General features: G+C 41.9%; 2 protein-coding genes across 2 annotated transcripts; both read left to right on the forward strand.

Moving 5' to 3' along the window:
- Positions 1 to 1,340: 1,340 nt before the first annotated feature.
- Positions 1,341 to 6,674, forward strand: LOC6049784 (all trans-polyprenyl-diphosphate synthase PDSS2). Its single transcript, XM_001866456.2, has 4 exons — positions 1,341 to 1,897; positions 5,088 to 5,414; positions 5,474 to 5,883; positions 5,944 to 6,674. The coding sequence occupies exons 1-4, from the start codon at positions 1,551 to 1,553 to the stop codon at positions 6,213 to 6,215; spliced, it is 1,356 nt and encodes a 451-aa protein (XP_001866491.2). The 5' UTR covers positions 1,341 to 1,550; the 3' UTR covers positions 6,216 to 6,674.
- Positions 6,073 to 23,534, forward strand: LOC6049785 (all trans-polyprenyl-diphosphate synthase PDSS2). The gene is made up of 4 exons (XM_001866457.2): positions 6,073 to 6,674; positions 10,256 to 10,865; positions 22,133 to 22,863; positions 22,931 to 23,534. Exons 2-4 carry the CDS (start codon positions 10,519 to 10,521, stop codon positions 23,200 to 23,202), a joined length of 1,350 nt encoding a protein of 449 aa, XP_001866492.2. The 5' UTR covers positions 6,073 to 6,674; positions 10,256 to 10,518; the 3' UTR covers positions 23,203 to 23,534.
- Positions 23,535 to 23,537: the final 3 nt, after the last annotated feature.

Below are 23,537 nucleotides of genomic sequence, written 5' to 3' on the forward strand. Positions count from 1 at the left end.
CTGCGCGATTACCTATATATAGAAATATTTATGAAAAAATACACTCAAATGAAATAAAAAAAAAGATTTTTTACACATCATAATTTTTTTAATGCTTGGCACAGCCGTAAAAAAATATTTGAATTTTGGTAGGCAATAATCCTGACTCCACTCAAATTTGACTCATTTTGAGGTCGCTGAACTGTTATTTGACCTAAGAAATGAGAACATAAAAAATAACATAATCATATTTTTTTGGTGGTTTGATCATCCTATTCAGCTTCGGTAATCGAACTCCGTATAATCTAAACTTAAAAAAAGAAACAAAAAAATTGTGCTCATGTTTGCATTAATGTCACCGCGGGTTTTCTATGTTACCTTTTTTAAAAAGTTAACCAATCGAAAAACAAAATTCTTAATTTAACCTCCTAGAACCACCTTCACGTATACCTATCGACTCAGAATCAAATTCTGATCAAATGTCTGTGTGTTTGGTGGGATGTTGATCAAAAAAAGTTTGCACTGGATTATCTCGGCACTGGCTGAACCGATTCCATTTTGGGGGCCCATAAGTCACTATTGGAAATAATAAAGTTTACGATTTTAACAAAAGTCCGGAAGATTGCAAAAAGGATGGTTTTTGTTAGAAACCTCGTCATATTATACATTTTTAAAAAGGTATTTTCAAGACCTTTTCAACGAGCTCAAGAGATTGAAAATCTGAGGACCCTATCAAAAGTTATAAGCACTTAAATGTTATTTATGAACTTTTTAGAGGCCGGATCTCAGATAATTTGACAAAAACGTTGTCCGGATCTATCATGCGACCTGTCGTTAGATAGGTTTTCAATAGACCTTTCCAACGAGACAACCCTATCAAAAGTTATGAGCACTTAAGTGTTAATTTTACACTTTTCAAAGCTAGATCTCAAATATTTAAATGAAAATGATGTCCAGATCTATTGTCCGGCCCACTGTTGGTGGTGAAAAATTTAATCATCAATGTGAAGAAGGCTTCAACCACCTTAGGGCGGATTTAGAAATGTTTTCATATAGAAACTAATTGTTTTTTGAATATCCCGAAGTTTTCTTAAAAGAATTTAGTGTAATAAATTAGTTAGATATCAAACAAATCGTTTCTCAAACCTGTATTTAGAGCAGCTTGAAGACCAATTAAAAATGCAAATGACTAAGACTGCTCGACTCCACCACCCGACTCGCAGTGTCTTCATCGTGTCCAAACCCAGCCAGTCTGCCAACTCTGCCTAAAACCGCACGCGTGTGGAGTTGCTTCTAACGACGAGTGGCCAAGCCTCTGGCCTGGCGCTGGTTTGAATCCCCCAGTCTTGATTTGGCCTCCCCTCTGGACGGTTCGTAGCGGAGGTTCGTCGTGCGTTGATTAGTCCAAGTTCAAGTCTGCAAGCAGTTTGCGCGCGCGCTTCTTGAGCCACGTGTTCAATCTTGTATAAAGAGTGAGTGCGTTCGCCGGGGTCAACGCCGTGTTCAAGTGTGAGACCGTGAGGAGAAAGTATCGAGGTCAACGGTGCGAGTGGTGATCTTTCCCGCGAGCGATGGCTTTGAGTAGGTTGGCCAAGTTCTGCGTTCAGCGGCAGATGGCCCTAGGAGGACATGCCCTGAGGGTGGCGGCCGGAACATCTGGAACGATTGAAGAGCAACGGTTTCGCATCCAAACGGTGCGCCACATAAGTTCCAGTTTGGCCGCGGGTGAAAAACTGGCCACGGCCAAGGCAGTCCAGAAGCACGACTGGAACCGGGCCGTCAGTGAGGCGGAGAAGATCGTCGGTTATCCGACGTCGTTCCTGAGCCTGCGCTGGCTGCTCAGTGACGAGATTGCGAATGTGGCGTTGCACTTGCGTAAACTGGTTGGCAGCAATCATCCACTGCTGAAAACGGCAAAGTAAGTTTCAATTTCGTCCAAACTGTAATTTCTTTTCGCCCAACGCTTTGGAGGTCCGCGAAGCTCACACGCCAGGTCGGGTACAATTGCTAGCAGTGAGTTCATCGTTATTACATTTCACTGACTGGTATTGAGTTAAGCTGATTGAAATTGATGTCTCGACACCAATTGGCAAAGTGTTCGGGTGTTTTATGGTTGGCGAAAAAGTTGACTTCAATTGATTACAGAATGATTTATTTGTTCGATAACTTGCTTATTGTTTTGTTTAGTTAAAATTGCTCATGTAAAATTTGGTTCATAAAAAACCGTAAAAAGGTATTGAAAACAAAACCATATATTCAGTTTTCGCTGTTTGCAATACTATCAAAACTATTTAGATTTTTTTTTGTAATGAAATTATGGATTATTATCTGAAATGATTTCCTGACTGCGTTATATCAATTATACGTTTATTTTTAATATAGAAAAATAAATTAATGCAAGTTTAATGAAATAAAACTTGCTATTAACATAGGTGTCACGTGTTCATAGTGCATAACAACTTCATAGAAGCATAAAATAAACCTGAATGATAGAGAAAACCGCGCTCTTTTCAAAGCCAACCAAAACCCGATAACATTTATACGCCTCAGATTCACGCGTAAAACGCACCTCAAAAATGTAGGCTGAATGAAAGCAAACCTCCAAAAAAATATTTCAGCTGGATAATGACCACTCGAAATGAAATTTAAATAGCCGTGCCTGGAATTGTTGCTGGCAAATGTGAAATCGACATCAGCATTTTTTTTTTGTTTGCTTCTTGACGGTTATGAATCGATTCGAGTAATGCGGCAACTCAGCTGGGCAGAAGCGTGGGTCAGCTGCAGCAGGTTCGTCACTCTTGGCAGCAGGTTTATTTCGAGTTTATGAATTGAAGCGTTTTTTGGCCTTGCTCAGCGCAATTAAAAGCGAACAAATATTGCACGACCGTTGAGTCGTAGGTGTTACCGAGGGAAAGTACCTTGATGACAAAACTAGTTATTGTCAGGATTTCATGAGTATTCTGACTTTGCACGATTTTCTGTGTAGATAACCTAAATGGATTGTTACTTGAAAAAATAAAATTATTCTTAGAGTTAAAATTAAAACTTAAGAAATGTAATTTATTTTTAGATCATTTTTAATCACTTGCAATTTATTCATAACCAAGGTTTAGGTAAATTGTTATAAATCATGGCAATTTATGTGTTATTCAATTCAATTCAATTCAATTCGGTTTTATTGGTGAATAATCAAGATACAATGAGTTATTTGAAGTGCATAACAGAGTTTTGGAGTTCCTTACAGCTGTGTGTTGCATCATAATCCATCTAGGAACAATTATTTCTTTAACTAAGGCACTAGCAAGAGTAAGAAAAAACTATAAAAAAAACTTACAGAAATTGCAAAGGAAAGGGGATAGAGGAAGAGAAAGCTTATATCTAGATCACAGGTAATTTATCCTTTGTAGATGTGTTTGATCATCAGTTCCCCAAGGGCCAGGAATTGTTCCGCCTTGTTCCGGCAGCTCCGAAACCGCGTCATCATCTCCCTCGCGAGAGCAAAGAACTCCGGCAGGGTGAAGAGATCTTCCCCGGTGACTTCTTGCTGGGCCGTACTGCCGCTACCGGCAGCGACCACGCTGGCGAACGAACGCCCCCAACCAGGAGGGAACGCTGAGTTTTCCGCTGGAACCGTACGCTGTCCAGCTGCAGGAACGGCTGCGCTCGTACTTCGCTGAGGAGGGTGGGACGCTTTCTTCTTCCTCTTTTCCTGCTCCTCGAGGTAGGCCTTGCGCGCGACGCATCCGCGGTAATTGCCGGTATGGTTGCCGTCACAGTTCGCGCACTTTACGTGCGGCTTGGTTTGTTCTGCCTTGTCCCCCAAGTTCGCCTTTCGTGGCAGTGCGCACGCCTCCGAGAGGTGTGACTCACCGCACTTCACGCAGCGGGGCCGGAGGTTGCAGTTCCGCGAGCCGTGGCCGAATTTCTGGCAACGGTGGCATTGCGCTACGTCCGTCGGGTTCTTGGTGTAAAACCGCCAGTTTACCCAAAAACCGTCCAACGTTTTAGTCCGCCGCAGGTCTTGGATCTTGACGGTGCCGCGGTCGAAGTACAACAGGTACAGTGTGTGTGTACCTGTTACCGTTGTCTTGCAGAGCACTTTAATCTCCCGCGGTTTTATTCCGGCGTCCGAAAGGTGACCCTTCAGGTCGGAGATCGGACGGTCTTGATAACCCTGCAAGACGACCTTAACAGGGGGCTTCTCGGGGTTGAACGTGTAGAAGTTGAAGTTGCTACGCTTCAATTCTTCAAACACCAGGTCGAAATACTTTTTGGTCAGTGTGATCACTTGCACTTCCGACTTACCGATTTTCAGATAATATCCGAGGCCTTCCAGCAACTCGTCAACATCGTCCGCTAACGTGTCCAAAACAAAAATTGGAGGTGGTCTACGTTCCGCTGGAGAGTTGTTCTTTTTTGACGTCGGCACTTTTTTCCGTGCACGACCATCATCGTCGTCGTCGTCGTCGGTAGTGGTGCTACCGTCGGTGTTGTTGTTATTTTCTTCGTCGTCGCTCAGCATCTGGAACTCGTTCCTGATGGGGATGTTGGCGGATGTTGATGTGCCACTGGTCGTGGCACCGGAAGTACCGGAACGGGTTCGCACTGGTGATCTTGGGACATATCCGGGATGTAGTAACTTTTTGTCGATCCCTTCTGCGTTCACGCTCCTCTGAGCGATGGCGGTCGACACGGCGTTGGTTTGTTTACCTTTTTGCACACGGCCGGTATACGAACTTCGCGGGTTTTTCGAGGCCGCACTCGAACTGCCACGTGTAATAAAAAATGTTTTTTTATCTTAAAAAAAACTCTACAATAATGTTTCTAATTTTTAAATTTCTGATATGATAGTATGCTCTAGACCTACAAAAGAAAATAGGCTAAAATATCGGCAAAATCAATTCCATCTCAAAAGTGTACTAGTTTTGATACGCTTTTTGTATAAAATTCAATAATCTTAGTTGGTGGCGACATGCTCTGACGCTGTCGTAGTTTTGAGAGACGATGTTCTGTAGCATTCTCAAGGACCATAATCTTATATCCTAATCTACACTGTATTTTTTCGAAATTTCTGTCAAATTCTAAACAAAATGTCTATTTTTTTTCAGAACGCTAGTCTACAACGATAAAAACCAACAAGCTTGGGGTCTGATCGTGCTGCTGGTCTCAAAAGCCGCCGGCCATGCGGCATCGATTCCAGAAATGGATCAGGACAAAAGTGCGGGAGTGCTTCACTCTCAACGAGCCCTGGCAGAAGTAACCGAAATGATTCGCACTTCCCATCTGATCCACCAGGGCATAATTAATCTGCAGTCGATGGACAACGCCGGCAATGACCTTAGCGGGGACAGCGAGATGATCTTCGGTAACAAAATGGCCTTGCTGGGTGGAGACTATCTGCTAGCCAACGCCAGTCAACAGGTGGCTAACTTGAGGTAGGTGTGGGATTCCCGCTTTAATTAGCATACGAATGACTGTGTTTTGCATATTTTAGGAACCAAGATTTGAACTTGCTCATTTCATCCGCCTATCGCGATCTTGCCGAGTCGAACTTTATTGGAGATCGAGACGAGCAGAACAATCCCCTGCCTTCGAAGCCTTCTACGGCGGTCAGTACTTCGTCGCCAGACTGTAGGTTGGATGAGCTTGATTTTGGTGACCTTGAGGACAACACTCAGTCCATGGATGTTGAACGGGCTTTGGGACATCCCGAAAAGGAGTGGTCTTTGCGACACGTGTTAGGGGGTGGAAGTTTGCTTGGCAAGAGTTGCCAAGGGGCACTGATGTTGGCCGGCAGGTCCGAAGAGATGCAGAAGCAGGGATACTTGTTTGGACGGCATTTATCGTTGGCGTGGCAAGCCTGCATCGATCTACAGCCATTCCTGTTGAGCAATCTACCTCAAGGTAAGCATATGCGAAATTTAATCCTCACGGTTAATTAATTTTCCCGTCTTTACCCAACAGGATCTCAATTCAGTCTCGTTTCCGCACCTGTCCTCTTCCACCTGGAGTACGATCCGAGCATTTACGCAGAGATCGAAAAAGGTCGAAATTCGATCGAAGAAATTGACTACAGCAGTTTGCACAAGGCAATCGGCACCGGTCCGGGTCTGGAACGAACGAAAAACCTCATGAAGAAGCACAGCCACGCGGCCATGGCGGTTCTGGACCGGCTAGAACCTTCGGATGCGCGGACCGCGCTGCAGAACATCATCCTGGCCATGCAGGAGCTGTAACGGTCGTTTTGGACAGAGAAGAAAGCTTACAACATTTGCCGCGAGGTGTCGTCGTGGTAGTTGTGTGCGTGAGAATAAAGAAGTGTGAGTGTGCAACGAAAAGTGACGTACGGAGAGAGAAAACCTGCGCGTGTGTGAGTGACAGAAGTAAACAAAACAAATATGATGTTGCATCACAGCTGAATGTTGAATGAAGGTGTCGTAAAAATTAAAAACCTGCAAAAAATCTTTGAGCAAAGCGCAATCAAAAAGTGTGGACGAGTTTAGTGTTGACGGGAGGAAGGTAATAACGTAATCGCGCAGTGAACAGTATTCAGAAGAATCAATAATTAGTTAAAAAGTGCTCAAAATTAGTCTTATCTGAAATGTCGAAGTGTGGTCGTGAGTGAAATTTGTGATGTAAATAAAGGAAGAGAGTGTGAGAGCGAGAGAGAGAGAGCTCAACCAGCGTAAATAAAGGTATGTAGCCGCTGGACACCATTCATAAAACAACTGCTTTTGTTAACGGTTTCAAAATCGACCTGTGGCACTGTACCGTAGCTGGTTGAAACTGCGGTCTTTTTCTGATTTTTGCCTTCAGTTTAAAAATAGTAACAAATCCAAGATCATTTCTTGAGCTTTTTTGGACACAAATTTGGAGTTTAAAGTGTTTACGAATAGTCATTTCGAGCCAAACATTTCATTAGGGCACAAAAGCAAAAACCGCGATTCGAGAAAATCGCTTGCAAAAAATGGACAACTTGTTTCAATTCCTATTTAAAAAATAAGCATGACTGATGGTATTTTTACTGATGATTCGATAAAACACACCATTATCCTCAACTCTGCTTTACTGCTTCTTAATTTATGTTGATTTTCGCAATAAAACTCATAATTTTAAAAATCTCGTTATTAGGCCCTTTTAGCTTTCCAACTGCTGTTCATAATGGGCCCTTTCTAAATGCAATTTCGAAGAGAACTAAAAGGGCACTAAAGCGCTGTCACCGGATTGTTGTTTTGAATGATGTTTATGGGCCCTTTTGTTTAGTTAGAAATAATGAGGAATTCAGTGGAAATTTTGATAATTGGTGAAGTTTTATGATCGAATGGAGCAGATAAGGTATGTGAAACATTAAAATTCTTCAAAAGTGTACTGAACAGCAGCCGCGGGCCGTATTCAATATTGTATTTCGACGAAGTTTTTTCTGCAGAAACCCTTGGTGAAACGTTAACCAAACTTTGTTTTGAAGTGAATTAGTGTTAAGAATGTATGAAAAGTTCACTTTATAACATAGAAAGTTCCTTAACCACGAAAAACTAACGAAAAAGAAAAGGGCACAATTGAACTTTTTTTTCTGGTTGGGAGTGAACATTGTTATGTGCCCTTTTGTTTTTGATTTTTTCAATAGGAAATTGTTTGCTATCAATCTGATTCTTGGAGGGCATGTAGGGAGTGTACTATGGAGTGGAATAGTGGAATAATCCCGAATGTTTACTTTTTGGTTTTGTGCCCTAATGAAATGTTTGGCTCGAATTTGTTTAATTTTTTTGCATGAACTTTTAATTAGATATTTTTGGAAGTAAAAACAGCTCATATATCATTTCCCAGTATCGGAATATTTGCAATATGATAAATAACGACTCAAAACAACAATTTAATGTTGCTGTTTTTTTTAGGTCAACTGTAAATAATCATTAAAGAAATATGTTCACAATTTATGGACCATAACTATAACTATCTATACAAAGGATGCAAGAGTTTTTATTTATTTATTGACATCAAAAACGGAAACTTAAATGATACAGCAAAATTAACTTACTTACAATTAAAAACAACTAGATTATGAGGATTGTTATGCTCGAAAGAGGATATGGAAATTAAATTTATCTTGAAAAGGCTTTTCCCTCGTTAAAATAATAAATGCAAATAATATCAAAAAAATCATTCGTTTTTCATTTCTGGGATGTAACTGCTCTGTATGCTTTAGGGTAAATTCTGGGATTAACATTTCTTTGGCTTCTCTCAATAATAATTATTGGAATTCTTAACAAGTTAAAATTTAAAGTTTCTAAATAAGATGATACGAAAATCATTGGTTTATTCGAACTTGAACATCGAACATTGAACATTAAATGTTTAAAACAATTTTGAATTTTCCAAATGTTTTTTACTGAATAGTTTATATAATTTTACTTCGATATTTTTAAGTATGAAATATCCCGGGAGTCTCGACCAAAGTTCACGGGCATCGAGAGGTCGGATAATCGAATCACGAAAAAAAATTTGTTTTTTGAATAAAGTGTTTGTCAAAAGATTGCTGGAATTTTTATTGATCTCAATATTATCATGAAAATAAGAAGGCAGAATTTAGCCAGGATGAAATATTGAAAAAATGCATTTTGTAATTTTAAAAGTAACAATCAAATATTCAAATTTGACTAAAATGTGATCACAGAACTTGAATTTGATGGTTATAGTAAAAAAATATAAGGCCGATGCAAATATTTAAAAAAGTTTTTGTCCCTCGGCCCTGGCCGAGGTCAAGGGGGCAAAAATAAAAAATATAAAAATTTAAATAACAAGCCATAGTCACATTTAAATGAAAAAGTGTTTTGAAATGCATTTTATACTAGTTCAGTTGTTTTGCAATCTCTAGTTTTCAAAAATCTAAGATCTGACAAAAATAAAAATTGTATCGAAAAAAAAGATTTTGCATCGAAAATTTTTAAAAAAAATTAAGATTTTTTAATAACCCCAAACATACTAAAAATGATTTTAAACGCAGAAGAATGTATTTTAATTTGATTTCAGCTGGTTGTACTTGAATTTTCATTGAAATTTTGAAGTTTATTGTAAAAATATTTTTTTTGCCTCCTGATTTTTCGGGCCAATTTTGAAGGGGGGGGTGACAAAAACTTTTAAAAATATTTGTACCAGCCTAAAAAGGACGTTGCAAATATTTTTCAATGTTCATGTCGTCCCGTCCCGTGTCATAATCGGTCCAAAAAATTAGGAAGCAGATTTTTTTAGAGATCTTCAATTTTTTTATGCAGGTAGAAGTTTAATCATTTGAAAACAATTTAAAATGTATTTTCTTGATTTGAAAATGATATGTAACATGTTTGTGCTCGCTTAAACATATTTAGAAATGTTGCGAAATTTGAATGCACAGTACCCCAACACAATGTTTTTCGCGAAAAAAAGTTTTCCTCGATATTTTGATGAATGTGAAAAACATGAAATGCATTTTAAAACATTTTTATTTAAATTCCATATACCGTGCCTTATAACTTAACTTTCTATTTGTTTTATTATTTTTGCATGAAATCAAATTATATTTTATTATTTATAATATATTGAGTCGTTAGCGAGCGTTCAGGTCGAAAACCGCGTTACACTCCATACAAACATTTGAAAATTTGTAGGGAAATTTTGTTACAAGGGTCCAAAAAACCATTTTTAGCGTTACGTAATAAAAAAACGCTCCCTTTCATAAGACCTATGAAAATATGTGATCCAAGATGGCAGTCAATATGGCGGTGGCCTAGTTTTGAGAAAATTCATTTCCAGAGCTCTTTTTATTACTTATTGAGTGTTTTGAATACCTCTGACTAAAGGTGTTTTCAAAAACACCCATAAAGCTCAAAATGTCAATTTTGTTTATTGGACCTTTTTTAATAAAAACTCTAGATTTGTATCAATCACCCAAATTTTTTGGTTGGGAGTCGCTGAGCTAAAATTAGTTTTTTCTTACAAAATTTGTGATTTTTGGTGATAAGGCCGTTGCAAGTTGAAGTTGAAGTTTCCGAAATTTCTAGGTATTGACGAAAATTTTATTTTTGTGAGGAACATAAGTTTTTGCGGTGCGACAAAAACTTTGCAAGATAATCTAATCTTTGTATAATCAAATTTGGATTATTGAGACCAATTTATTTAATTTACCTACTGTTTATTTTTTTATTTTTCTTCGACTTGTCAAACGGGTTAAAAATTGATTTTGAAAAATCCGTAAATATATGGTAGTACTTTTTTTAATTTTTCTCTCTAAACTCATCACCAGAAAAAAATCAGCAATCGTTCCAAAACGGTACACGCGGAAAGGAATTTTCACTTTTGCTCTGCGCATATTTCTTGTGCTGGCACAAGCAGAAGTCCACCAGCAGACAGCAACTAGTCGCAGTGAGAGAAGAGAGACGAACGCGCGCGCGTACGGATTTGTGCCACTTTCACGAGATACGCATACGACACATCATCACAGTCGAAGCAGTTGACCAATTGAAGAATCCTTCCTCGAAAATTTCAACGGAACATCGCCACCACACCATGTCGCTGAGTAGAGTCTGGAACCTGCACCGGGCCGTGCTGCGGACAGCGCTGACCAGGGGTGCCACGATCGTCGGAACATCGTCGCGTAGTCCCGCAGTCACCTCGGCCCGGTTGCTCAGTTCCAGCTCGTTGGTTCGCGAAAAGCAGACAGCCTCGGCGGCGGCGGCCAAACCCGTCCAAAAGCAGCACGACTGGAACCGGGCCGTGAGCGAGGCGGAAAAGATCGTCGGCTATCCGACGTCGTTCCTGAGCTTGCGCTGGCTGCTGAGCGACGAGATTGCCAATGTGGCGCTGCACCTGCGGAAGCTGGTCGGAAGCAACCATCCACTGCTGAAAACGGCCAAGTAAGTTGGGCGGTATTGGGCTGTATGATAAGGCGTGTCCATGGCCATCCGGACAGGGCGACCTTGGAAGTCACGTCACGGTGCGTGGCGAGGGCTGGTGGACACAGAAAGGTGCGACGACGCTTTCTAGTTTTTTTTTGCGTGAGTGTGTGCTCCTCGCGCGCTTCACGTGCTTGCTCAACAACTGGGCAGACATCGCAGCATAGCTTATGGCTTTTATTTGCGTCATGATCGCGGAATGATGATTCAAAGGTTTTATCTTTGAGATTTAATGTGGCGAAGAGTTGAAGCAAAACCAGTTTGCTGGTTGATTCTTGTGTAGAATAAAATTCGAAATGATTTAAAGAACTTACAAAAGTCTAAATGTCAGTGACTCAAAAAGGATTTAACTTATCGAAATAGTCATTTGAATTATTTTAAATTTTATTTTTGTATATTTTTACTTTTAATTATAAAATTCAAATGGGAATCTTTTTGCCATACCGATGCCGGTGTGCTCTCTTGAACTATCTAGATCAGAGATTCTCAACGGGGGTACCGGGCCTACTTGATTTGCATAGCAGGGGGTACCAGCCTAGAAGAAGGTTGAGAATCGCTGATCTAGATAGAAATCCCAGCAAGCTTTGTACAAAAGAGCACACCGGCATCGATACAGTAACTTTTACAAATTATGTACTTAACTTGACCGTAAATTTCATTTTTATCATGAGTGGTTATCCAGCATTGCATCGTTTATGATAAAAACTTGAATTCCCAAAATACGTAATTTTAATTTTCGATTGTTTATATGTTTGGAGACTAAAACATCTTTCGAGTCATAGTGCGTGATGGTGTAGAATTTGGTTTAGTTTTTGGTTTGGTTTTTGGAAAATATCGAAAATCTGAACAACAAGTAATTTAAAAAAAATCTATAAAGCATAGTAGAATTTTTAATTTGTTTAGATAGATTTGTTATTTAATATTTTTGAGCTTAAAAAAAATCTAGAACCAGTTCTGTTTGAGCCTCCGTGAGTCACAGTCGTTTCGCACTGAAGCTGCTAAACAATAGCACCATCGTCCACATTGTTCGCCGATTGAATAGCTACCGCAGGCCGAGAAGAATGACTACTACGGAGGCCACTACTCGTCGGGTGAGGCAATATCCAGACGAGGCGACCGGTCCGTTCTTGGTCATTGCGGAAGCTACCGGAGAGGACAATCTTCGACCAACAAACCTCTCCAAGATCATCATTGGCATGTACCAGCAGGACTACGTACGTGCCGTAGTTCTGTCCAGGAGGCGTATGAAAATTTTGATGAGGACCGGGCAGGCTGCGAATGACCTCGTTGCCACCCGGACAATCAAGAACGTCCAATTTTCGATCCCGCAACGCCTCGTCGAAGTACTGGGAGTTGCGCACATTGAGTTGGAGGTTGACGAAGATGACTTGGCGAACGCTACGACGTTCGACAAGGGGAAAATGATGCAGCTCCATAACCCCAAAATTGTCGAGACGCGTCGTATGAGAAAGCGCGTCGACGGTGTTGACAAGATGTTAACCACTGTTGTGGTTACCTTCGAAGGCCAAAAACTACCAACCCATCTCATCATCAACCAGGTGCTGTACCCGGTCAAGGAGTACATCTACCATACTCGTCAATGCCGCAAATGTTGGCGTATGGGCCATGGGGAAAAAAACTGCAGAGGTAAAGCGCGCTGCAAGAAGTGTGCCCAAGAAATAACAACCACGATTGCTGAGCATGCATGCGAGGTCGCCGTTCCAGTCTGCATTAACTGCAAGGGCAATCACGAAGCGGACGACACCAAAGCTTGTCCGAAAGCTATCAAGCGCAAAGAGGATGACCAAAAACGGAAGGAAGCGCACTCTCAAGGACAAACGGACTGGTTCTCTACCGCTGGTCTAGCTGAAGAGACCACGGTCAGTCAACCGGTGAGCACTCTTGCTGAGGAAACCATCCCGGCGCCGTCAACCTCGGGAGCACAGTCTAAACCAGCTAAGCGCAAGTGTCTCGACGACAACACTGATGACAGCTCTGAGGAAGAAGAGATCCCGCGACTCACCGTACACATCGAAGAAGGAATCCGCAATACTATCCAGCAGGCCATCAACTCCGATGAAGCCACACTAGCAATCAGCGGCGTGCTGGGGGCGCCGTCTAGCGAGATTCCAGATGACCAACTAGAAGATGCTCTCAAGGCCAGACTGTTTGACATCCTAGCCCAGAGGACCGATGACTACATAGGTACTCTCCGGTTATAATAAACCACCAAGGGCACCCCAGCCCAGGCATTCCCTCTGCAGTTCCTACAGTGGAACTGCAGAGGAGCCTTGAGTAAAAAGGCAAGTATCATCAATTTGATTAATTCTACCCACTCCTCGATCGTATGTATCTGTGAAAGCCACCTGGATTCTGCAGCCAATTTCGACATTCCAGGCTTTCATCTGTTCCGGAAAGATCATCAAAGCAACTCCAGGGGTGTACTCGTAGCTGCTAGAACCGGCCTAAATCCCACATCGCTGGACATCCCAACCCCGCAGGAAATAGATGCAGTGGCCTGTCAAGTTCGCTGCCGACTCGGAAAGCTGACGATCGTTTCGGTGTATATTCATCCGAACACGGTCGTGTCGCAAAACACCTTCGAAGACTTCTTCAACAGCATCCCTCAACCGTGCATCCTGGCAGGGGACTGGAACGCTAAAAATCCAGCTTGGGGCGGAGACATTCAGAACCAGCGTGGAACGAACCTTCTGGCGGCGCTGATGTGTCGAGATTTGTAGTTTTGAACGATGGCAGCTACACACGGTTCGACGCGAATCGGTTACCAAGTGCTATTGACTTGACCATTGCCTCAGCGGACATCAGCTTACTCTTCGAGTGGGCTCCGTTAGATTTCCCCTACGGTAGCGACCATCTTCCGATTACTTTCGGCACGACAACGGAAGTGGTGGAAGAACAGCAACTGGGAATAAACTACAAAAGGCTTGACTGGGAAAAGTTCTCCACGCTGCTGGACGAAAGGGTCAAGCTGTTGAGCCCTACAGCAAGCTACGAAGTATTTTTCGGGACGGTGTGGCGAAGCCTAACGGATGCAACACCAACTAAATCGTCCACCCAGGTGAGAAAGCTACCACAGCCCTACTGGGATACGGAACTGCAAACGGCGCTGGAGGACAGAAGGGACAAGTTCAGAGCATGGCGCAGAAAATTAGACTACGAAAGTTACTGCATCTATACGGATGCAGAGCAACATTTCAAGGTTCTAGTCAACAGGAAGCAACGAGAATCATGGAGGTCACTTTGTGATTCCTTCGATTCCCAAACGTCTGTCCAGAAACTTTGGCGTCTCGGGCGGCGATACAAGAACCGTGTCACTGGAGCGAATCATCGGTTGCGGGACGAAGTTCAGCTTAACAAGCTACTCGACAAGCTGGCTCCCCCATCGACCAGCAGAGAACCCCTGGAAGTCAACCAATGCAGCTGCAGATGTACAACTGCCGGAGCTTATTTCACCACAAGCGATCTGGACAGTGCCATCAAGCCGGGGCAAGACACCGCACCGGGCGTGGACGGCATTTGTTACTCGGTTATGCGCAATTTGCCCTCCACTGCAAAAAGGAAGCTCCTCTGCATCTACAATGACATCTTCGACACCGGCCGGATTCCTGAAGCCTGGAAAGTCTTCAAGGTCATACCGATCCTCAAACCCGGTAAACCTCCGTCTGACGCCAGTTCCTTCCGCCCGATCGCACTCGCCTCATGTTTTCGTAAATGTTACGAAAATATGATAAAAGAGAAGATCGAGTGGTACATCGAGAGCAACAAACTTTTTCCTCACGAAATATGCGGTTTTCGGAAAGGGAAAGGTACTCTAGATGCACTGCACATCCTGGTGGACCAAGTTCAGCTGGCGTTGAACAACAATCAGCACGTCATCGCGTGTAGTGTTGATGTTGAAGGCGCTTACGACAACGTACAGATTGAGGTGCTAGTATCACAGATGCGCCGATTGGGAATCAGCGAGTGCCTCGTCAAGGCTGTGTACAGTCTGTTCAAGGAACGTCTGCTCTACGCGGTTTTGGATGGTAACCCAATTCAACGGATGACATGGGTTGGACTACCGCAAGGGTCTCCGTTGAGTCCTCTGTGTTTCAACATCGTGATCTTCAGCCTCTTCGGATTCCGTATCGCGGGGGTTTTCTACCTGGATTTTGCAGACGACATAACGGTGGCGTGTCGAGGAGCGAACCTCGATGAAAGCATTCGTAACATCCAGACGGCGATAGACGAAGTGGTAGGCAGAATCAACGCATTGGCTCTAAGGGTAGCTCCGAGCAAATGTAGTTCCATAATCTTTTCAAGACGAGCGGTTGACGACGACAGGACACCGGTTCTAACCGTCGACGGATCACCTGTACCATATCTGCGAAGCATCAAACTTTTGGGGCTGCATCTAACACCAACGCTTTCCTGGCGAAAACATTTTCTTTACGTAAAGCACCGAGCTGCCACCTACACTAACTTCATGCGGTCGGTAGCTGGACAGTCCTGGGGTGCTGATCCGGCGGCCTTGTTGACCATCTTCAAATCCTGCATCAGACCAATCCTGGAGTACGCATCAATCTTCTTCACCGGTGCACCGCAAGCTGATACGATCATCCTTGATCGCATTCAATGGAGCTGTATTAGGATTGCATTAGGATCTACAAAAACGACACACACGGGTTCTCTAGAAGTGCTGAGTGGACTGATGCCATTGAAACACCGGAGAGAAATGGCGACAATGAAGTTTGTTGAGCGCCGTTTTTCCCTTCTACCATGGCATGAAAGATTTGTCAACACGACCTTGGAAGGGCAATCGTCAACGTGGATTCGACGTAATATCTTGCAGTATCGAGCTTTCAGTGGTTGGTTGGGCACGAAAGACACCCTGCCATGTTTCCAGTTCGACCTAGACACTCGCCGCGTGGCAGTAAAGGTCGACCTTTCTGTTCATCGAGCTATGCAGGAAGGGTTGAATCAACCTGCCAGCGATCGAGTAGAAGCAGAAATCCAACGTAATTATCCTAATGCAACTCTGCTAGCAACGGATGGATCGAAAGACGGAAACGGAGTAGGCTACGCGGTTGTCGACAGCCGCATGCGCACCGTACACAGTACCAAAACGCACAAACTGCTGTCCATTTTCCACGCCGAGTTGCTGGCGCTGCGACAAGCGGTGGAAATTATTGCTGGATCCGGAGCTGGAGAATACGTAGTGCTAACCGACAGCCTGAGCAGCCTGATGAGTCTGTCTAACAGCCGGGTATCCTCCCATCAGCCGAGTGTGTGGTTCGAAATAAAGCGGTTCATCTCCCAGATTTCTGAACGGGGCGCTACTGTCACTTTCATGTGGGTCCCCGCCCACCGGGGTGTCCCATTGAATGAGGCAGCAGATCGCGCGGCTAACCAAGCACGGATTACTGGTGGACCAGATAGCTACAATCTTACGAGCCTCGACATTAGTTTCCCAGCACGCAAACGTGCAATGGAGCATTGGCAGTTGGACTGGGATAATGGAACCAAGGGAAGATTCTGCAACAAAATAGTTCCCACTGTGGACACTTTCCCATGGTTTGCGGATAGAGACTTCAACCGGCGGGAAATAGTAGTGCTGTCGAAGCTAATCAGCAACCATTCCAGACTTCCTGCGCATCTGTGGAGGAACAACATTGTTGAGGACGCAACGTGCCAATGCGGCGAATCATCTGCTACTCCAGACCACCTGCTGTTCACCTGTGACCTGTACGATGATAATCGACATGCCCTGTGGAGGGCGATTGTGTCCCAAAAGGAAATCCCGGATTTGGAGCTTGTGTTAAAATCGCAAAATGATGTTGTTTTGCGAGCCATCGTGAAGTTTTTTGATGATGCTGCTATCGATCTGTAAAGTGCTGTAGAAGAATCAAAACTTGGCCAACTTATGGCAACAAGAGGCCAGTAGTTTAAATAAAAAAAAAAAAAAAAAAATCTAGAAAAACGCCTCCAATAAAAATATTTTTTAACGGCTCAGAATATTTCCTTTCATTTTCTCTCTGGAACTATGAATATCGGGCAATTAGTTTCTGAAGTACAGCCTCACGAAGAATTCGAATCGATAAAAATCAAATTGTTTGTTTGTCCCCTAATCAGCCTGTAATTTTCAACGTAGGATATCTCGGAAACTATTGGTCCGATTTTCAATGTTAATATTGAAACCCTTGCAAAATTTTCTGATTATTCAAAAATGGTGGAATAATCTAGATCACAGTTTTTGTACCGATCCGGCTTCAAAAAGGTACATAAATATCAATTAAGTGGTCATAACTTGACACAGAGTTGCCAGATCGTCAATCTTCATTTATCTAACATCCGGATATTTGTGAAAACACATTTATATAAATAACTTTTTAACTTCTTATCGAAACATACATTTTGTAGGAACTCAAAACAGACATTTGTTCAGTTTCCGTTTTTGAATCGATAGATATACGTGAAGGTGGCTATCTGCTCTAAAAATTAACAGCCCTACTCAGGGTGGCCACTCAAGTCGGGAATTCGCCAAAATCCGCCAACAATCGGGAAAGAGTCGGGAATTTATGATTTTTTTTTGTCAAAAAGTCGGGAAAAGTCGGAAATTCCAAGCATACTTGTTTGAAAATTAATTTTAACTCTTGAATAATTCTGTAATGGTTTGTAAAATTTTCAAATAAAATCCACTTAATTCTGCTTTAGTAACTTACTTTAAATTTAAGGTGCTTTACATTATTTCAATATATTTTAGTATGGAAAAGCTGTTTAAGACATTCAATATCTTAATAAAAATTGAATGCAGTTGACACAGATTTTCATTATATTGTTTTATGAATCAATTGATCTCTATTAATTTTTGTTTATCAGCAAGAGGTATATTTAATAAAAAACTAAAATAATAATAGAGTCTAATGCCCAGCTATGATTCTATTTCATTTTGTCACATAGATTGAATACAGTAGTTGTTCGGTAACTGGGCGCTCGATAACTGGGCCGTAGCCCAATTAAAAAGCAGACAAACGTCAAAAAACCAAAACAAACCGAAAAGCTCGAGGGGTTAATGGATGCAAAAATCATGATCAAGAAACAAAAAATATTTTATCAAATTTCAAGTCACAATTAAAGAAATATGAAAAGTAAGCATTGCAAATAATAGTAGTTTATGCAACAAGTTGCAAAAAGAGGATTTTTTCAGCACGAGTCGTTCATTTATCCAACGAGGTTCACCGAGTTGCTGAAAAAATCAAGTTTTGCAACGAGTTTTATACAACATTTTTTGCAATTCCAAAAAACACACACTGAGTAAAATTTTATGTCAAATTTTCATGTATTTTGTCAATAAATCGTTTAAATCAAAAAAATGTTGAAAAGTGTTACTTTTCGAAACAAGTGCTGATAAGTTCAACTTTTCAGCACCCATTTGAGTGCTGAAAAGTAGAACTTTTCAGCATTTATTTTGAAAAGTGTTGCTATTCGATTCTGTTATTTTTGGTACAGAAAAGTAGGCTATTTCGTCGTTCAAGAATGACAGGAAAAGTAAGTAGTTTCACGACGGAATTGCAAAAATTTAATTAACTTGTATTGTATATTTCATCAGGAAAATATTATGCATTGGTGGTCCCCTCGTTATTTTTCGTTCAGCCCAGTTAGCGAGCAGCATTCGGTGACTGGGCTACGTTCTCAGCCCAGTTACCGAACAAGTACTGTATTTGAAAACAGATTCCAACTTGAGATAGGCAATGGTTTTTTTGTAAATATTTTTAATTGTTTAACTAAATTAATTAAATAAATTCTATAGATATTGCAAAATTGTTTAAAAAATGTGCCTCTTCATACATTTTGCTTAAAATAAGCGGAAAAAATAGGAATGAAATTTTAAATTCAGTTAGTCAGATTTTATGTTTAGTTTTTGTAGAAGGTGAATTGTGATCAGAACCTTTATTAATTTCAATTCAATTCAATTAATTTCACAATAAACAATAAACATTAAATATCGTATTTCTCATAACCTAACAAAGTTTTGGAGTTCCTTTCAATTATGTTTTGTTCTAAATTCATTTAGTGGTGGGCAAAAAAGAGCGAGCCGCTCAAAGAGCCGGTTCACTGAAAAGAGCGAAAGAACCGTGGCTCACGAAAAAGAACCGCGGTTTTTTCAAACTTTTGATTTTTGATTTTTGAAAGAACCAGCTCAAGATGGCATGATTTTTGTTATAAATATAATTTTCGTAGTAACTTTTCAATAGGGCCAAGCTGCGTTTGTAAACAAGCAGTCTATCCCCCTCTTACTTGACGTGTACTGTCACTTGAGCGGAAGGGATGGACTGCTTCCAAAAAAAATTTAGTTTTAAATTTATTTTTGAGAATTGAATATAAAATTTCAAATATTTCAATGCTTAGATGATTTTCAAAATAACACGAAAAAAACTTTTCACTTTACAACTGATTGTACATTAAAGTATTTCCGGAATACAAATTTGAGCATTTAAAATTGCATAATTTGTGAAGTATTACCAAAAATCTACTGTATAGTTTAGAGATTTTGGAAAATATCGATTTAATCAGAATGTAGCAAAGAGTTCACAGAATGTTTTCTCCAAATAAAATATCAGAATTAGTTCAATTCATGCAGAACTAAACGCAATTTTAAAATTAATAGCATTTTCTCCAACATCCTAGATTTAAGTTTGGATGTCATTCAATTACTCGAATGTTTAGGTTCGAGTAGAAATCTTAGCCCGCCAAGACCTATGGTTTTCAAGGGCATCTTCTCGTTTTCAGTTTTAGTTTTTTTTATCGAATAATTTGTAACAGTCCAATTTGAAATAACATTTAAAATCACATAATTCTTTTAAAAAACCTTTTCATCCAAATTTTCAAAAAGAGCGAAAGAGCCGTTCAAAAGAGCGGCTCTTTTTAGCGAAAATGAGCGGCTCCTGAAAAAGAGCGGTTTTGTCCACCTCTATATCATTTTGATGTTATCAGCGATGGAATAATCATCATCAAAAGATAATCTTTGTACGTTCATCAAGAGAAAAATTCCGAAGGGAACATGGCTCTCCTCTCTGAAAAGCTGAAAAATCATCATCTTGATTTCTCGGCGAAACATCTTTTTCACTACTACACTTGCAATTGTAACGACACACGTTGAAAAATGACTTCTCGAGTTTTTTTTTGAAAAGGTCCAATAAACCAAATTTTCAGTTTTTGCTTTTTGGATGTTTTTTAATACCCCTGACTCAAGGCGGTTTCAAAAACACCCTAAAAGCAAAAACTGGAAATTTGGTTTATTGGACCTTTTCAAAAAAAACTCCAGACTTGTCACTTTTTGTGGAGAGGCAATGTGTGTGAACATGGAGAAATAAATGATTTTAAGTCAAGGGGTAGGACAGTGAGTGAGTTTGAGAAATTTTGAATAATTTTGAGTCAAATTGAGCCACTCGAGTTACTCAGAATTTCCTAATCTTCACGAACTACGTAACGGATTTTGACACTGACATTTGACAGCGATGACGATCGACGTTGACAAATGCAGAAAAATAATCGGCGGAAAAAGTACTAAATAAATTTAATAAGTAAACGAGACAAATAAGCGACCGAAAAATTCTGGTTCTGATGCCCAATCTATTTTCTACCATGACCCGGAGAAGGATCAGACTGCTTTGCTAGAGGTCACCAAGGAAACATCGACACCGACTAGCCGATTCCGGCAATTCAGGCGGGTTGAAGCCGATCTGTCTGCGGCTGTTGCTGCCGTGCCGGCCGTCACCGGTGCCACCATCTCGGCCACCATCTGGAACGATGCGAAACTCAGACCATAGGATTGTGTGGCAAGCAACCGGTGGATTTTGAGGAGGCGCGCAAAGGACGGTGTTGAACGATCGGCTGGTCTTCGATGCGATGGTCATCAATAGAATCTCTTTCTCTCTTTATAATCCGTTTGCTTCGACGGATGCTAAGGCAGGCTTTTTTACGGAGGAAAGTTCCGGTTGCCACATTAGGAGAATCATTGAAACGAAGGAGGAAACGGGGAAATTGGTATATGAATATGAAAGTTGTATTTATTTTATTGAAGAAAATTGGGCCCTGTGCCAAACATTTCGGATTTCGCGTCAGTAGAAAAACTCAAAATTAAACTAAGTTTTCATGAGTATCAGCGTCATTAGCGGCAGTGACTGATAGCACAAACACGAATCGAGTTTGTGGCAGATTCCAGCGCCATGGACGTCAACGTGGCCAAAATCTCCACCGGCCGCTGGCTCCGAAATTTAAAATATTTGGTTTGAACCACACAATTTTTCAGCTGAGACCGTTCCGACGGCTGCGACAGTGGTATTTATAAAGAGTCAACCGATGGAACCGTTTTGTTCCTGCAGCGGTCTCGCAGCCTGAAATTGTCGCAGCGGACCAGTGCTGGGGTCACTTGTAACTGGCAAGAGGTCAACACTTGGCCGGAACGGTTACGCTTAACGGCCACAAAGGAGTTTAAACTTGGTCAACACATCGACAGTAGTATATCCTCCAGGCCTTAATAGTAATAGCCTTCCGATAAACCTCCTGGAAAGGTTCCTTTTGCTCCGAAATCGGCACTAAATTTGAGGAATTGGGCAGCACCGTAACCAGAAAAATTTTCTATCCTGATTGTCACGCTCATCTGTCAATCTATACGTATTCAAATATTCCGTAACCTGACTAAAAATCGTTGTAGAGGAAAATTGAGTAACTTTGAGTAACATTGAGTCATTGTGAGAAATTGAGTCACTCAGTTACTCTCTGTCCTACCCCTTGTTTTAAGTGATTAATTTTCTTTAAGAAGTTCGGGAGCAATTTTCTTTCGCATGATTCACCGCTTCTCCTCTCTCTTTAGCGTGAGAATAAAGTTCGCATGCGAAAAAGATTGGTTTGCGATTATTCCATCCCTGGGTATAATTGAATTATAACAATAGATTTGGCAAAAGAAGAAAAAAAAATGTAGGTAAAGAATTGATAGAGAAAAGCTTAAAATAATCTGTCTTTTGACGTCTAAAAACTTCACTACTCAAGACAGCTTATCCATTGTAGATGTACTTCACCATTAGTTTACTGAGAGCTTGGAATTATTCTGCCTTGTTCCGGCAGACATGAATTCTCCAGCAGGTGTGGAAAATTCGGGGAACTTTATTAATATAAAAAAAGAAGTATACAAAATAAACAAATTGTTCCTTTTTGGTTAATTCCAGAGTTCTCATCTACAACGGCAAGAACAACATGCAAGCATGGGGTCTCATCGTGCTGCTCGTCTCGAAAGCCGTGGGCCACGCTCCGTCCGTTCCGGATCTGGAGCAGGACAAAAGTGCCGGCGTGTTGCATTCGCAGCGAGCGCTAGCCGAAATCACCGAAATGATCCGGACGGCTCATCTGGTGCACCAGGGTCTCGTAAATCTGCAACCGTTGGCCAACGCCGGTAACGAACTCAGCGGTGACAGTGACATGATCTTTGGAAACAAAATCGCGCTGCTGAGTGGGGATTACTTGCTGGGAAACGCGTGTCTGCAGTTGGCTGGATTGAGGAATCAAGCCTTGATCGAACTGATTTCCTCCTCGCTGCGGGACATGGCCGAGTCGAACTTTATCGGTGATCGTGACGTGCAGAACAACCCGTTGCCGACGGCCCCCGGGGGACAGCCAAGTGCGGTTCACGCTAGTGGAGATTTGGGCTTCGGGGATCTGGAGGACAATACTCAGCCGATGAGTATCAAGGACGTCATGGGGAACCCGGAGAAGGAGTGGTCACTGCGTCACATTCTGGGCGCGGGAAGTTTGCTCGGCAAGAGCTGCCAGGGCGCGTTGATCCTGGCCGGACAGGCGGTCGAGCTGCAGAAGCAGGGCTACCTGTTTGGAAAGCATCTGTCTCTGGCGTGGCAGGCTTGTATCGATTTGGAGCCGTTCAGCAGTCCCAATTTGCCACCAGGTGAGGAGAATTTGAATGATTTGTTTAGGTATTTTATCCAGTGTTTCTAATCCATCCCCCATTTCAGGAACAACGTTCAGTCTCGTGTCCGCGCCCGTTCTGTTCCACCTGGAGCACGACCCCAGCCTGTACGAGGAAATCAAAAAGGGCCAACAGTCGGTGGACGACATCGACTACGCCAAGATCCACGCCGAGGTGATCAAGGGGCCGGGGCTGGACAAGACGCGCGCCCTGCAGAAGAAGCACAGCCTGGCGGCGATGACGGTGCTGAACGAGTTGCCCCCGTCGGATGCGCGGACCGCGCTGCAGAACATCATCCTGGCGATGCAGGACTTGTAAGACGACCTTGCGTGAAACCCGAGGGAGGGAGATTCTTCGATTTTCTTTGCGTTTGAGGAAGAAAAAGTGCGAGGAAAACTGAGCAAAAGTGAAGAAGTATCATTCCGTCCAGTGTTTGTAAAGGAACGTTTAGTTAGATGCTACGTTTTAGGGTTACATATGAATGCGAACAAATTGAGTTTAGTGGAAAAGGTGGCATTAAACTACTCCGTGCTAGTTTATTCGTTCACGGTCGTAATACTGAGAGTACTACCTAGATGCTAGTTTTTAAGAGGTGATTGTGTTGCTCTATACTTCGAATTATATTTATAACTGTTGACTTTTTCTAAGGATTG

This window comes from Culex quinquefasciatus, chromosome 3 (assembly GCF_015732765.1).
Source record: "Culex quinquefasciatus strain JHB chromosome 3, VPISU_Cqui_1.0_pri_paternal, whole genome shotgun sequence".
Taxonomy (NCBI): Eukaryota; Metazoa; Arthropoda; class Insecta; order Diptera; family Culicidae; genus Culex; species Culex quinquefasciatus.